General features: G+C 36.5%; 1 protein-coding gene across 1 annotated transcript; it reads right to left on the reverse strand.

Moving 5' to 3' along the window:
- Window positions 1-6,508: 6,508 nt before the first annotated feature.
- LOC114420354 lies at window positions 6,509-6,829 on the reverse strand. Its single transcript, XM_028386271.1, has one exon. It carries the CDS (start codon window positions 6,827-6,829, stop codon window positions 6,509-6,511), a length of 321 nt encoding a protein of 106 aa, XP_028242072.1.
- Window positions 6,830-14,659: the final 7,830 nt, after the last annotated feature.

Consider the following 14,659-nt stretch of genomic DNA (forward strand, 5'->3'; position numbering starts at 1 on the left):
CGGTGGATGCACGCTGAGACCACAGGGTCTGCTTAGCGCGACTGCTCCTTTTAGCACTTCAAGATTTTAGCCTCTTTTGACCTGAAATTGAACAGATTTAATCATTAAATCAAATGGAAAATATTCTAGAGACAATTATAACAATAAAACAAGATTTATCTACAAATCCCTACGAAATAATTATAAATTAAGGAAACTATACAAGTTTTGGAAAATGTTTTCTATACAAAAGTTAGTCGTATAAGACGACTAACAAACTCCCCCAAATTTACAGTTTTGCTTGTCCTCAAGCAAAGAAAGAACAGTTCCCTTGTCCTCAAGTGATAAAATACAATGGTCAATTCAAATGGTGTTTGCTTCATAGAGAAATTCAATCATATGAAATGAATATCATGGAATGCTTCAATCAATTGCTTTTTACAAACATGTAGCTTTTCAAAGATAGGAACATATGCATTAGAGTCACAACTGAAATAAGCTAGTGAGAATGGCAAATATTAAGGAAAGAATCATCAACCAAAGCCTCACAGTCATTGTTTTACTCAAGCTCAAGTGTTTAGGCTCATTCCATTATAAACAACTAACACAAGTCCCAAGTTTTGCATATCATCTCATACCATACAGAAATAAACACACAAAATGAATCCGAAGGAATTTCTAAGCTTGTAATGAGGTTAGGATGCCAACAAATCATGGTTTTTCTAGGATTCAAAAGCTTAGATTCTAGGAGAGCATTCATCCATCGATAAACCTTTACTTTTTTTTCTCATTCCTACCCCATACTTGCCTTTAAGCACTTAGCTTTATTTCATTACTTTGCAGCATACACACTTATTAAATTCATTTGTACTTACAGTTTTTTTTTGAACATATATACAAAAACAATATGTGTATATATAGAAATAGTGTGTGTATTCTATTTACTTTGACCATTTCAATTCTTACCCAGTATTTCCCCAAATTTGGAACAAATTTACCTTGGCAATTACTCCCCCAAATTTGGGACAAATTTACTTTGAACCAAGCTTTTTGTGGATGATGCTCTCCTACAACCTAAGACAAGGTAGCAGTAGATAACACTGTATAGGCTCAAGGTTCAATCAATCAATAATTCATTCAGCTCAAACTGGGTGCAAGGGATAAATCATTCAAGCACAAGGTCAGCTTTTTGGCTAAATAGCTATCACAATCAAAACATGGCCTTTATCATCCTCAATTCATGCATTCAGTCCACACTTTAGAGATTCATGCAAAAATCAGTACTAAATGATAGTCGTTTCTCTCAAAATTTAAGGATGACACTCTCACCGGGATATGGTCAATGCATTCCTTCACAATCAATCTGACAAACTGACTAACATTTTTAGTCATACTTCTAATCACATGTTCTTTTTCTTCTAATGGCTGCAAGCTTGATCAAAACAAACATCTAATCATTCCAGTCCACTCAATTCATACATTTGCTCATTCAAGTCGTTCACAAACACTCATTTCATATCAAACAAACCACTAAAACATGATTCAATCATTTCACTGTTTAAACATGATTTTTGTACAAGCAATCAACACTAAAATAACTGGAATTTAAATGATTGAAACATAAAGCAACTAAATAACTAACAACTAAATTGTTCACGATTTGCAGAAATTAAAAAAAAAACAAAATTTAAACATCTTGCTCATCCTATGGCTGATCTTCATTTAAATCCAGCACTAGAGCAGCTGCTACATCCTGAAGAATGGGCTGCTCTGGCTCCATGGCTGGTGCTGATGGCTTGGTGTCCTCAGATATGGGTGCTGGAGATATAGGAACTGAAGAAGTAGGCTCCTGAACTGCTGCTTCCTCCTGAGCAACTGGATCAGTCTCAAAAATAAATGGCCCAGGAGGAACAAGCTCATCCTCTACATCTGGTACAAGGCTCCTCTGCTGGCACAGGCTCTTGGGCTGCGGAGGCCTCACCCCCTCCAAAAGGAGAAGGCTGGACTCCTGGCCAAGCCACCTGTGCAAGAAACTCATCCATACTCATAGCTGGCTGCTGGCCAGAGCTCTGTAATCTATGTATGATGATGATCTGGCCTCTGTGCAGGCTTTGCAGCATGGCAAATAATGTCTCAGATGTGAAAGAAGATGGTTTTGTAGGAGGAGCTGGAGCAGGAATTGGAGCTGGTAAGGGAGTGTTAGTTGAAGCTAGTAACTATGGAAGATGTGGAGTCGAAGTGGATGGTGCTGAAGGATCTGGTAAAGTAGATGAAGAAGGAGCAGAAGAATCTGGTGCTGCTAAAGTAGGGGGAGCCTCAGATCTCTTACCCCTAGCCTTCCTTGGCCCTTTGAATGTCACTGTTGGATCATCTAGATTGCAACAATTCTTCTTTATATATGCCAAGTTAATGGCAGGGCTAAGGCTCTACAAAGATCTGGAATCTGATGTGACTCCTCTAGCTTTACACAAAGCTGTGATTAAGGCTAGAAATCCAAGCCTAGAGGAGTCATGCTAGGCAATGATAGAAATCTGGTGGGATATGAGGTAGCCCAGATTCATGTCCATCTTCATGATAATGCCATAAATCAACTTGGCCCGATCCAGTGTGATGTCAGAAGTGTGGGAGGTAGGGACCAAGTTGGAGTAAGAAAGAACACTCTAAGTCTGAACGAGTGTGGTCATATTCTTCCTAAGGATCTTCAGTGGCAAGCCGTCAGCATTAAGCTCAAATCCCCTCCCTAGGATGCAAAGCTTAGCAGCCAACTCTTAAGGATCAGGCCTCAAGAGTGCAAATCTAGAGTAGGCAGGTAGTTCTTCCCCTTCCTCAATTATCACAGGGGTTTTTAAGAAAGTGTTTAGAGTGTTTGCATCAAACTTCACCAAATGGCCTCTCACCCTCACTTGCTTAGGTGATTTATCCTTGGGATCATAAAGGTTAGCATAAAACTCTTTGACAATGGCAACATCAATGCTGCCTTCATCAAAACTGGTCAATTCCTCATTCCATTTTCTTCTATATAGTTCTTTCTTGAACTCATCAAACTCAGTGTGGTAGATTACCACATTTCACTTAGGGAGTATCTTTCTGGGACCACAATATCAATGTACCTTTCCCAAGCCTCAAGAGAAGTGAACTTGGATCGGTCATATCAGACCTGGGAAGGTGTGGTAGGTGCCTTTCTCTTCTTTGATGCCATCTGAAAATATAAGATCAAACATGATTAATCAGGGTTATTTTCAACAGAACAGAAAAATAAAACTAAAAATTTGACTGGGCACTTAGCTCAGAAGGCTGGGCTTAGTGCGCCTTTATAAAATTTTACTCATGGGCTAAGCGCAGCAGACTCGCGCTTAGCCTAAAGACACATAAAATATTTTTTTGTAGATTAGGCTTAGCGTAGCATGCTGGGCTTAGCCTAAATTTACAATTTTTAAAACAGAAGAGGATCTGAGCTTAGCGCAACATGGCGTGCTTAGCTCAGCCTCACCAGAATGACTCTTAGGCTTAGCACACAGGGCGCGCTTAGTGATGTGTCATTATTTTCTCCTATTTCTTAACCCTTTTTGTCACCATTTTAATTACTGATTAGCCTTAATTGTCAAATTAATTATGCAGTTTTATCATTTGGGCCTACTCGACTAATTTTGTGTTTTTAATTTAATTTCAGGAGAATTATAAGCAATTGGGCTTGAATCTGGAATTTGGCTTGGACTTGAAGAGAGCAGACAATTTTATTTTATCAAATCTTATCTTATCCAGATTTTATTTCATCTAGATTTTATTTCGTCCAGATTTTATTTCATCCAATCTTATCTTATCTTGTCCAGATTTTATTTTATTCCATTTATGGGCTTGGACTTAAAACAAATTTGTAAGCTTTGGGGCTGAGGATCTATATAACAGTATCGAGGTTTTAGTATAGGAGAAGTTTTGGAGAGGAGAATAATTTTAGGGTTTTGCAATTCCAGTTTTTTACTGTTTATGCGCATTGTTCACGTAGCAATAAAATTCATTTTCTGCTTCAATCTACAATTTCGTTTTCTACTTCCAATTGCAATTTCATTTTCTGCTGATTAATGGAAGGCTAAGTATCCAGGGTTGTTTTCTCTCGAGGATCAAGCATAGCTCTCTTTGAGGTTTTGCTATTACTATTGAATTCTGATAAGTTTTTCCTCTTCACCAATTGCTCTGTATTTGTTGCTATTAATCCATGCATGCTTAGTGCTTGATTAATTGTCTCTGTGCTTAATTTACGTTCATGCTTAATGATTAGTTTCATTCATGATCAATTGGTGTATGTGTTGCTTAATCACATAATGACAACCTTATGTTAATTTTCGCTTAGTAATTTAATTTAGGGTTGAATTAAGTGGTTGAACAGATTACGAATAAATTCTCATAACCTAGGATAAGAGACTTGCTTGTGAATCAAGGGGAAACAACATGTTTTAATTATGTTATTTTCTAATTAAAATTTGCTTGTTGTTTAAATTACAAAAACAAACAAGCCCCCCCCCCCCCAATTCGTTACTGTTTTATTACTATCTGTTATGAACGTTTGGTTGACCATTGCTCGTTGGGAAACGACCTATGATCACTTCCTAGATACTGCATTTTTAATGTTTATTTGATTCGGGTACGGCCTCGATCACTTAGCCTAACCACAAAAACTCAAAAGCAGAGAGAGAGTTGAGCTTAGCACAGCAGGGCACGCTTTGCCCTACCTCCTTGACACACAACAAGGGCTTAGCGCAGCAGTTGCGCTTAGCCTTATTCAAAGGACTGAAAAACAGAAGCATATTGTCACTTAGCCTGACAGGTTAGGCTTACGCTAAGACAAAATTTTTAAAAATCAGAAGTGTCTAAACACTGGTGATGCTTAGCGCCCAGGCGTGCTTAGCGTCTTCCTCGTTCGTGTTCATCAGAAGTGATGAACGCGCTTAGCACGACATGGTTGGCTTAGTGCAATCAACTGAAAATCCAAAAATTTTCTCAGATGCGATAAACAGGCTAAGTGCAGCAGGCGCGCTTAGCGCGTTCATCGCGATTCTCAACAGAACGAAGGGGTCTTGGCCCTTTTTAGCCACATTGCCCCTAATGGGCTTCTAAGTTACCTAAAATCCTAAAATGACTAACCCTCAAACTAAAAACCCTAACATAACACACTACTAACTAAGAAAGTATGAAATCATCTACCCTATGGTTTGAAAGATGAAAATGAAATTGAAAATGTACTCACTTACTTGGATTATGATTGCAATGTAGAATGAAGCAAGAACAATGCAGACAAGTAGGTTTCAACACACAATAGAAAGCGCAAGAGCTCAGGGTTAGCAAAGGCAAAAGCTTTGGTGTAAAGGTAATTGCCATTGGCAGTTCTATATAATTTTAACATTTTCGTTTGGCACACTTAGCACAGAGCTGCGCTTAGTGTGCCAACATGACGTTTGAGTTTAAAACCCATGCGCTTAGCCTAACCTCTCGTTAAGCCCAACTTGAAGTTTCAAATTCCAGTGAGTATCTGGGGCTTAGCGCAGCAGGTGGCGCTTAGCGCTTTCTGCAACACAAAAATTTCTGCAATATGCGCTTAGCCTGAGATGTAAGGCTTAGCGCGCAATCAAGCTTCAACTTATAGAGAGTAGATCAGGCTTAGTGCAACAGGCGCACTAAGTGCACTTCCAAGAATTCAAAAACAGTAAGGGATTGGCGCTTAGCGCATCTTGCGGCTAAGCCCAACTATGAAAACTTAATTCCAAAATGGATTTGGGGCTTTGCTCAGGACAACGCGCTTAGCGCTGCTACAATAAATTTTTTCAGAGAAGAAGTGGTGCTTAGCGCATCATCTTCGCTAAGCCCACTGCTCTAAGTTTACTTCCAGTGAAGATGTTGGGCTTAGCGCAGTGATGTGCGCTTAGCTGAAATATTCAGCCAACTAGCCAAGGGTCTAAGCACTTAGCGTGAGCAAGCTCAGGCTTAGCGCGTGAAGACATGGCGCTTAGCGCAAGGGTTGCGCTTAGCGGATGGATAACTGAAATTTTTTTTCTAAGTCTTTTCTATCCATCTCTTCACCTAGGCTTAAAAACCCCCTTGTTCGCTACTAAACAAGCTGAAAATTAATCGCAATCACAAGCAACTATCCTAACTACATGCAAGAGACACAAAATGAAAAAGAGAAAAGGGAAAGAAAAGTTGGGTTGCCCCCCAGTAAGCACTCTTTTAACATCACTAGCTTGACGCATCATCCTGTCATCCTGGGTCCAACAAGGTTCCAACTTCTAGAACCTTCTTCTCTAGTCTCTTTTCCTCCATCACATTCACCTTCAAACAAACATTTTGGTCAGGCAAGGCTTTCTCTTCATGAAACATATCAAAACTGATTTGCTGGTCTTCTATGGCCATTTGTAGTTTCCTCTTCCCTATGTCTACCACACAGCTTGCGGTAGACATAAAAGGTCTTCCAAGAATTAAAGGAATGTCAGCATCTTCTTCAATGTCTATCACTACAAAATCAGCTGGAAAGATCAAATTAATGTTTGACCTTAACCAAAACGTCTTCGATCACTCCATATGGTCTTGTGATGGAGCGATCAGCCAACTGAAGGGTCATGCATGTGGGCATTATCTCTATCTCTCTAAGTCGTTGGCACATGGAGAGAGGCCTTAAATTGATACTAGCTCCCAAGTCTATGAGAGCTTTACCCACAACAACCTCACCAATGGAACACGGTATAGTGACACTTCTGGGATCCTTATGCTTCGGGGGAAGGATGCGTTGAATGAAAGCACTACAATTTCCTTCCATAACTATTGTGTCACTGTGTATGTACCGGTTCTTCTTTGTCAGCATGTCTTTTAAAAATTTGGCATAGAGTGGCATCTGTTGGAGAGCTTCTCCAAAAGGCAAAGTGATCTCTAGCTTCTTGAAGATGTCAAGAAATCTGGCTAAGTGTCGCTCTTTATCCTTCTTGGAAGGTACCAATGGATATGGTACTTCCTTGCCTTCAGCTGAAGTAATCTCTCTCTTTTTCTCTCTTTAAACCTCACTCTTGCTCTTCTTTTTCTCCTCATCAACCTTTTCTTTTTCTTTTTCATTTTTCTGATTTTTTTCTTTTTCTATTTCTTCTTTTTCCTTTTCTTTTTCTCGTTCTTCCTTCATCTTTATTCCTATTTCACTCTCTTTTATTGGTGTCTCTCTCTCCTGTTGGTCATCTTCGTCTTCCAGAACTTCCTCAAGTTCAATAAGATCAGAAACTGGTTCCAGTGCCGGCTCAGCTGCCGACTATTGTTTATATCCCTCCACCTTCTCTTCAGCTCTACCTTCATCAGCCTGAATTGCCATTTTGCTCCTTGTCATTACAGCTTTGCATTCTTCCTTCGGATTCTTCTCAGTGTTAGCACTAAAGCTGCTTGATGGCCTATCCGACAACTGTTTTGCCAGCTGTCCCACTTAGACTTCCAAATTCTATATAGCTGACTTTGTGCTCTTATGGTTAGACATTGAAACCTACATAAACTGAGCTAGAGTCTCTTCGAGCTTCATTGTTCAATCATAGAGACTAGGCCCTTGTTGTTTTGGTATTGTAGATGGACCACCCTGGTCTATGCTGAATTGGTTACCAAGGTGATTCCTCCACTGTCCCTGCTGTGAATTATATGGTTGGCCATGTTGAAACCTGAAATATCGACCTGCATTGAAATTTTGCCTTGGCTGGTTCCCCATATAATTGACTTCATGAGCTGTTTCTTCATTGGAGATACAACAGCCAGAATTGTGAGCTCCACCACATATGGCACACCCTACAACCTGCAAAATAGTAGATGGTAAAGATTGCACAGAATGTATTTGAGTTGGCAACTTACTTAGTGTTTCGGTCAATGCTTCCAATTGCTTGGACAACAACTTGTTCTGTGCCAACAATGCATCTTGTGATGTAAGTTCCAGAAGACTTTTCTTTGTTGGTACGTGGGCTCTATCTTTGAGAATAGCAATGTCACTTGCAGCCATATTTTCAATAAGATCCATGGCTTCTTCGGGAGTCTTCAACTTTATTTTTCCCCCAGCAGAAGCGTCTAATAGCTGCTTGGACTGTGGCCTTAACCCATCAATAAAAATGTTGAGCTGAGTTGGTTCTGAGAATCCGTGAGTGGGTGTCTTTCTCAATAGACCACGAAATCTTTTTAAGGCCTCACTCAGGGATTCATCTGAAAATTGGTGAAAAAAAGAGATGATTGCTTTTCCTTCTACATTCTTAGACTCCGGGAAATACTTCTTTAGAAATTTCTCAACCACTTCATCCCAAGTCTTAAGACTATTGCCTTTGAACGAGTGAAGCCACCTTTTAGGTTCTCCAGACAATGAGAATGAAAACAAACTCAATCGAATTGCATCTTCAGGCACACCAGCCAATCGAATAGTATTGCATATTTCAATGTAAGTGGCTAGGTGTGCGTTTGGGTCTTCATTTGGTAGACCATGAAATAGATTATTTTGAATCAGTTGTATCAAAGAAGGAGGATATGTGATTGTTTGTGCCTGAACCTCTGGTTTGTGCCTGAACCTCTAGTTGTGCAATGCCTTACTTCATAAATACTTTGTTTCTTTTTCCCATACGGAGTGATCTGAGTATTAAATTCAGGGAACTTGCTTATTAGACAGAGTTTTATTCAGAAGTAAGGCATTGTTGGAACAACATTGATAATCGATGGTTAAAAATAGAAATAAACTACTTCTATGGTAAAAATAGTAAATGCAAGTGAGTAAAAGTTGACAGCAATAGGTAAAAAGCATTGGGTCTTTCTAACAAACAAGTTGATGCATGTGAGGATATTTCTCTAACCAATCATGCTTTTGTGTTCTATGTTGTAGCCTAAAATACTAAACCTTGATCCCTCATAAGTTTAGACTTAAACAACATTATCGTAACAACATAATCTGAAAACCAAAACCCCAACAATCCATCCCTGGTAATGTGGTTATTCAGTCCTGCTTCTATCAAGTTCTAAGGCAACAATACATTTCTCAATACTAAAGTCACCTAACTGTACACACAAATGGGTGATCAAACTAAGAGCATGACGAAATTAAGCATTGAAAGAAGCACTAAACACATCAAACACAATTAATTAGATATTAAAATAATTACATCAGTTGTTCCTTAGAAATCCCCAACAAGGGTGTTTAGCCAGCCATTACAGAAAAACCCTAACACAAATGAGATTAACAGTACAAAATAATTGTTCCTTACACAAGAAGGGGGATCCCTCCTCTTCTCAGCACCTCACAATCACTCTATAGCTCACTAATCTCTCTCTAATTGAAGAACCCTAGGCTTCTCCGCAAAATTGCTCCTCTTGCTGCCTCCAGAGCTTTTATCTCAAAATTAGCACTATGGTATACTTGCTCTGGAATTCTGTATTGCTTGCTAAAATCCTCTACCCTAATTCTGCACAAGACAAGCTTTAAATAGGCTCTGAATCCGTGATGTTGTGCCTAGTGCCACCCTCGCGCTTAGCGCGAGTAAGTGGATTTAGGTTAGGCGCCAGTTGTGCGCTGAGCCTGGCAAGAGACAAACGTCTCGCTTAGCAAGCTAATCTCGTGCTTAGCGTGCAACCTTGATCCTTGTGCTCTTCCAGATTCCCTTGTCACGCTAAGCGCGCTGAACCCACAGGGTCCGCTTAGCGCGACTGCTTCTTTTAGCACTTCAAGATTTTAGCCTCTTTTGACCTGAAATTGAACAAATTTCATCATTAAATCAAATGGAAAATATTCTAGAGACAGTTATAACAATAAAACAAGAATTATTTACAAATCCCTACAAAATAACTATAAATTGGGGGAACTATACAAGTTTTGGAAAATGTTTTCTATACAAAAGTTAGTCGTATAAGACGACTAACAAACTCTTCCAAATTTACAGTTTTGCTTGTCCTTAAGCAAAGAAAGAACAGTTCCCTTGTCCTCAAGTGACAAAATATAGTGGTCAATCCAAATGGTGTTTGCTTCACAAAGAAATTCAATCATATGAAATGAATATCATGGAATGCTTCAATCAATTGCTTTTTACAAACATGCAGCTTTTCAAAGATAGGAACATATGCATTAGAGTCACAACTGAAATAAGCTAGTGAGAATGACAGATATCAAGGAAAGAATCATCAGCCAAAGCCTCATAGTCATTGTTTCACTCAAGCTCAAGTGTTTAGGCTCATTCCATTATAAACAACTAACACAAGTCCCAACTTTTGCATATCATCTCATACCATACAGAAATAAACACACAAAATGAATCCGAAGGACTTTCTAAGCTTGTAATGAGGTTAGGCTGCCAAAAAATCAAGGTTTTTCTAGGATTCAAAAGCTTAGATTCTAGGAGAGCATTCATCCATCGATAAACCTTTACTTTTTTTTTCTCATTCCTACCCCATACTTGCCTTTTATTTAAGCATTTAGTTTCATTTCATTACTTTGCAGCATACACACTTATTAAATTCATTTGTACTTACAGTTTTTTTTTTGAACATATATACATAAACAATATGTGTATATACAGAAATAGTGTGTGTATGCTATTTACTTTGACCATTTCAATTCTTACCCAGTATTTTCCCCAAATTTGGAACAAATCTCAAGTGGGTTGCTTGGGGATTGGACGTAGGCGTAGGGCATGGACGAACCAGTATAAAAACTGAGTTTGCATTCTCTCTTCCCTTAAACTTCTTTTATTTATTATTATTTATATTTTTCTTTAAAGAAGTTTGTTTTTGAATTGTTCTTAGAGTAATTCATAATAAGGATTGAATTGTTATTCATTAAGAGAGTTAAATTTTAATTGGGGGATTGTTTTGTGGAAGCAATGACTTCCAAGATTAATTTAATGATGCCAAAGAATTAAGAGTTAAACAAGTTCCAAAGAATCAGGCTTCAAGAATCAAGTCTCAAAGAATCAAGATTTAAGAACAATTAAGTTTCAAGATTCAAGATTCAAGAATAATCAAGATCAAGATTCAAGACTCAAGATTCAAGATTCAAGAGAAGAAATCGAGAAGCAACAATCAAGACTTCACAAGGGAAGTATTTTTCAAAAATCCAAACATAGCACAATTTTGTTTTACAAAAGAGTTTTTAAAAAAATTTCGATGTTACCAGAGTATTTACTCTCTGGTAATCAATTACATGAAGATATAATCGATTACCAGTTTCTTGTAATCGATTACCAGTGACCAAATTTGATTTCAAAATGTTTTTAATTGATTTGCAACGTTCCAAAATATTTTTTAAATGCTGTAATCGATTACACTATATTGGTAATCGATTACCAGTGTATCTGAACGTTGGAATTCAAATCCAATTGTGAAGAGTCACAACTTTTCATAAAATGCATTGTGTAATTGATTACCAGTGATAACTTTTGAATAAAAGGTCAAAAGTTGTAACTCTTGACATGATTTTCTCAAGGTTATAACTCTTCCAATGGTTTTCTTGACCAAACATGAAGAGTTTATAAAAGTAAGACCTTGACTTGCATTCAAAAGAACTTTTACAACTCTTTAACAATTTTTTGAGAACTTCTAAGAATTCCTTTCTACCCATCTCTCTTCTTGTTCTTCCTTTGCCAAAAAGCTTTCTAAGTTTTGTTTTTCCAAACCTTGTTTTTCTGCAAGTGAAAATTCTGTAGAAAACAAAAGTGTGTTATCTTTTCTCCTCTTCTCCCTTTGCCAAAAGAATAGAAGGACTAACCGTCTGAATTCTTTTGTGTCTCCCTTCTCTCTTTCCAAGAGAATTCAAAGGACTAATCGCCTGAGAATTCTTTTGATTCTTCCCTTCCCCTTAAACAAAAGATTTCAAAGGACTAACCGCCTGAGATATCTTTTGTTTCCCCTTACAAAGATTCAAAGGACTAACCGCCTGAGAATCCTTTATCCTAACACATTTGATGATGCATCCTTTGTGGCACAAGTAGAGGGTACATCTACTTGGGTTGTTGTGCTGGGAATAAGAGAGGGTACATCTTTTGTGGATCAGTTCAAGTAAAGGGTACATCCACTTGGTTGTTCAAAGAGAACAAGGGAGGGTACATCCCTTGTGAATCTTTGGCTTGTAAAGGATTTTATAAGGTTGAAAGAAATCTCAAGAACCGTTGGTTGCTTGGGGACTGGATGTAGGCACGGGTTGTTGCCGAACAAGTATAAATCTTGTGTTTGTCTTCTTCTTCCCTATACTTTTTAATTTCTGCTGTGTACTTTTAACTGTCACTTTTACTTTTGGTTAAGTTTTTGTTTCTGTTCTTTACTTTCTTAACTTAGTAGTAAAAGCCTAGTTGAATCTAGTAATATTAAGAAGGATAAATTTTTAATTAGTCAAGACACATTAATAATTAATTCAACCCCCCCTTCTTAATTATTCCGAGGCCACTTGATCTAACAAGTTTAAGTATCTTAATTCAATCCCCCTTCTTAAGATATCTGAGACCACTTGTCTAACACATTGATGCTATCTCCTCTTGAGATTCTTGTAGATCTTCTTGACTGTTTTTTCCCTAGAGTCCAAGAATTGTAATAGTAAGGTACCAATTATATATAATTGTTAACATTAGTACACTTCACTTTCTAAAGTATTAGTATAAATACCCCTTTGGAGGAGTTACGCCCTAATTTAAATAAGATATCATAATTCACCATTCAATTTTACCAATAGTAAAAACTTGGGCACTTTACTCACTAAAGTGCGAGCTGTATATATTAGAGAAAACTACATATTTGATGCAGTTAATTACCTTTCAAATGGCAATTTTTTGGTCTTATTGAGCTTCAACAAGTGTTTTCTTAAACTTCTTTGAAGATATTTAAACTTGTCTCTCTCTAACAAAAACTATCCACAAAATCATAGAAAACATAAATGCTGTTGAGATAAACACCAAGCCAATGAAGATTTGATTGCTATATCACCTGAACGTTGGACAATCATCCTTACTGATTTGATCAAAGGTGTCTGCAACAAAGGAACAATCTACTAAAAGAGCCAATAGTGGACCATGTCGGCGCAGTGTGTCACTCATGTTTTTAAAGATTTGTATAGGAAATGAAACAATAAAAAAAATAATTTTTTTCTCCTTTTCTTGTATAAATCTTCAAAAACAAGAATAGATCCAAAACATGACGATTTTGTAAGTTAAAAGTCAAAACAGAAGTAAACAAGCCCTACAAGGCCCATTTACTTGTGTTTTTATTTTTTTTATACTTTTTAATTACAAAATTATCACATTATTTTTAATATATTTCTCATTTTTTAAAACTTTTTTTGTCTTTTATTTTTGAAGAAAGTCTTCTTTTTTCTTGTACAAAATTTTCAAAAACAAAATAAATTAAAAATAAGATCATAATTTTATAATTAAAAAATAAAAAAATTGAAAAACGGGCCTAGATTCCCATGTAGACATATTGTAACCAAAAGCCTACAAATTAAAATAAAGCATGGTTGATTTGTGAATTAAATTAATTGATGAAACTTACTTGTGAACAACTAAAGATATGCTGCTTAATATAAAAGTGCATGTGAGAAGGATCCACCCAAAGAAAAGTAAGCTGCAATAATTTATTTGGAAAAGAATTAAAATAAGTCACAAAAGAAAAAGAAAAAATTTGGAAGAAATTCAAAACTTGGAAAATCAGACAATTAATTTAAAAACAAAATTAAGAAACAAAGGAACTGAGTCACCTACATATAAACAATCATTTTCACCTCAAAATTGAGGTTATTGCAACAAATTTTAAGACAATATTGTGAGCCAAATCCATTATTTGTTAAGAGGAAATAATCATGTATGTAAGAGGAAACAATCATTTTGAAGAAAGTCTTCTTTTTTCTTGTACAAATTTTTCAAAAACAAAATAAATTAAAAATAAGATCATAATTTTATAATTAAAAAATAAAAAAATTGAAAAACGGGCCTAAGATTCCCATGTAGACATACTGTAACCAAAAGCCTACAAATTAAAATAAAGCATGGTTGATTTGTGAATTAAATTAATTGATGAAACTTACTTGTGAACAACTAAAGATATGCTGCTTAATATAAAAGTGCATGTGAGAAGGATCCACCCAAAGAAAAGTAAGCTGCAATAATTTATTTGGAAAAGAATTAAAATAAGTCACAAAAGAAAAAGAAAAAATTTGGAAGAAATTCAAAACTTGGAAAATCAGACAATTAATTTTAAAAAAAAATTAAAAAACAAAGGAACTGAGTCACCTACATATAAACAATCATTTTCACCTCAAAATTGAGGTTATTGCAACAAATTTTAAGACAATATTGTGAGCCAAATCCATTATTTGTTAAGAGGAAATAATCATGTACGTAGGACCTTATATACTTACCGAAGCCAACCACAACCAAGATAAGCATCATAGTGCCCACAATGATAGGACTTTAACTTTTGGAATTGACAAACATTAATTTAGTAAGATTAATCCAATTCCTTAACCCATGCTTCACAAGAAATAGATAAGAGAAGTACTAATGATGCACTTTCTAACATATGATTTTTTAAATTTCGATCAAATAACAGAAAGTGTGTTACTAATATTTTTCAAAAAATAAAGTAGGATACACTCATATAGCCCCCAGGAAATCCATTGAGATTCTTGTTGTTTCCTTTGGTTGGTTCTTAATATAATAAG

This window comes from Glycine soja, chromosome 7 (genome assembly GCF_004193775.1).
Source record: "Glycine soja cultivar W05 chromosome 7, ASM419377v2, whole genome shotgun sequence".
Lineage (NCBI taxonomy): Eukaryota > Viridiplantae > Streptophyta > Magnoliopsida > Fabales > Fabaceae > Glycine > Glycine soja.

Coding starts and splice junctions, on each gene's coding strand:
- LOC114420354 (XM_028386271.1), bottom strand. CDS start 6,829: ATGCTGACAAAGAAGAACCGGTACATACACAGTGACACAATAGTTATG.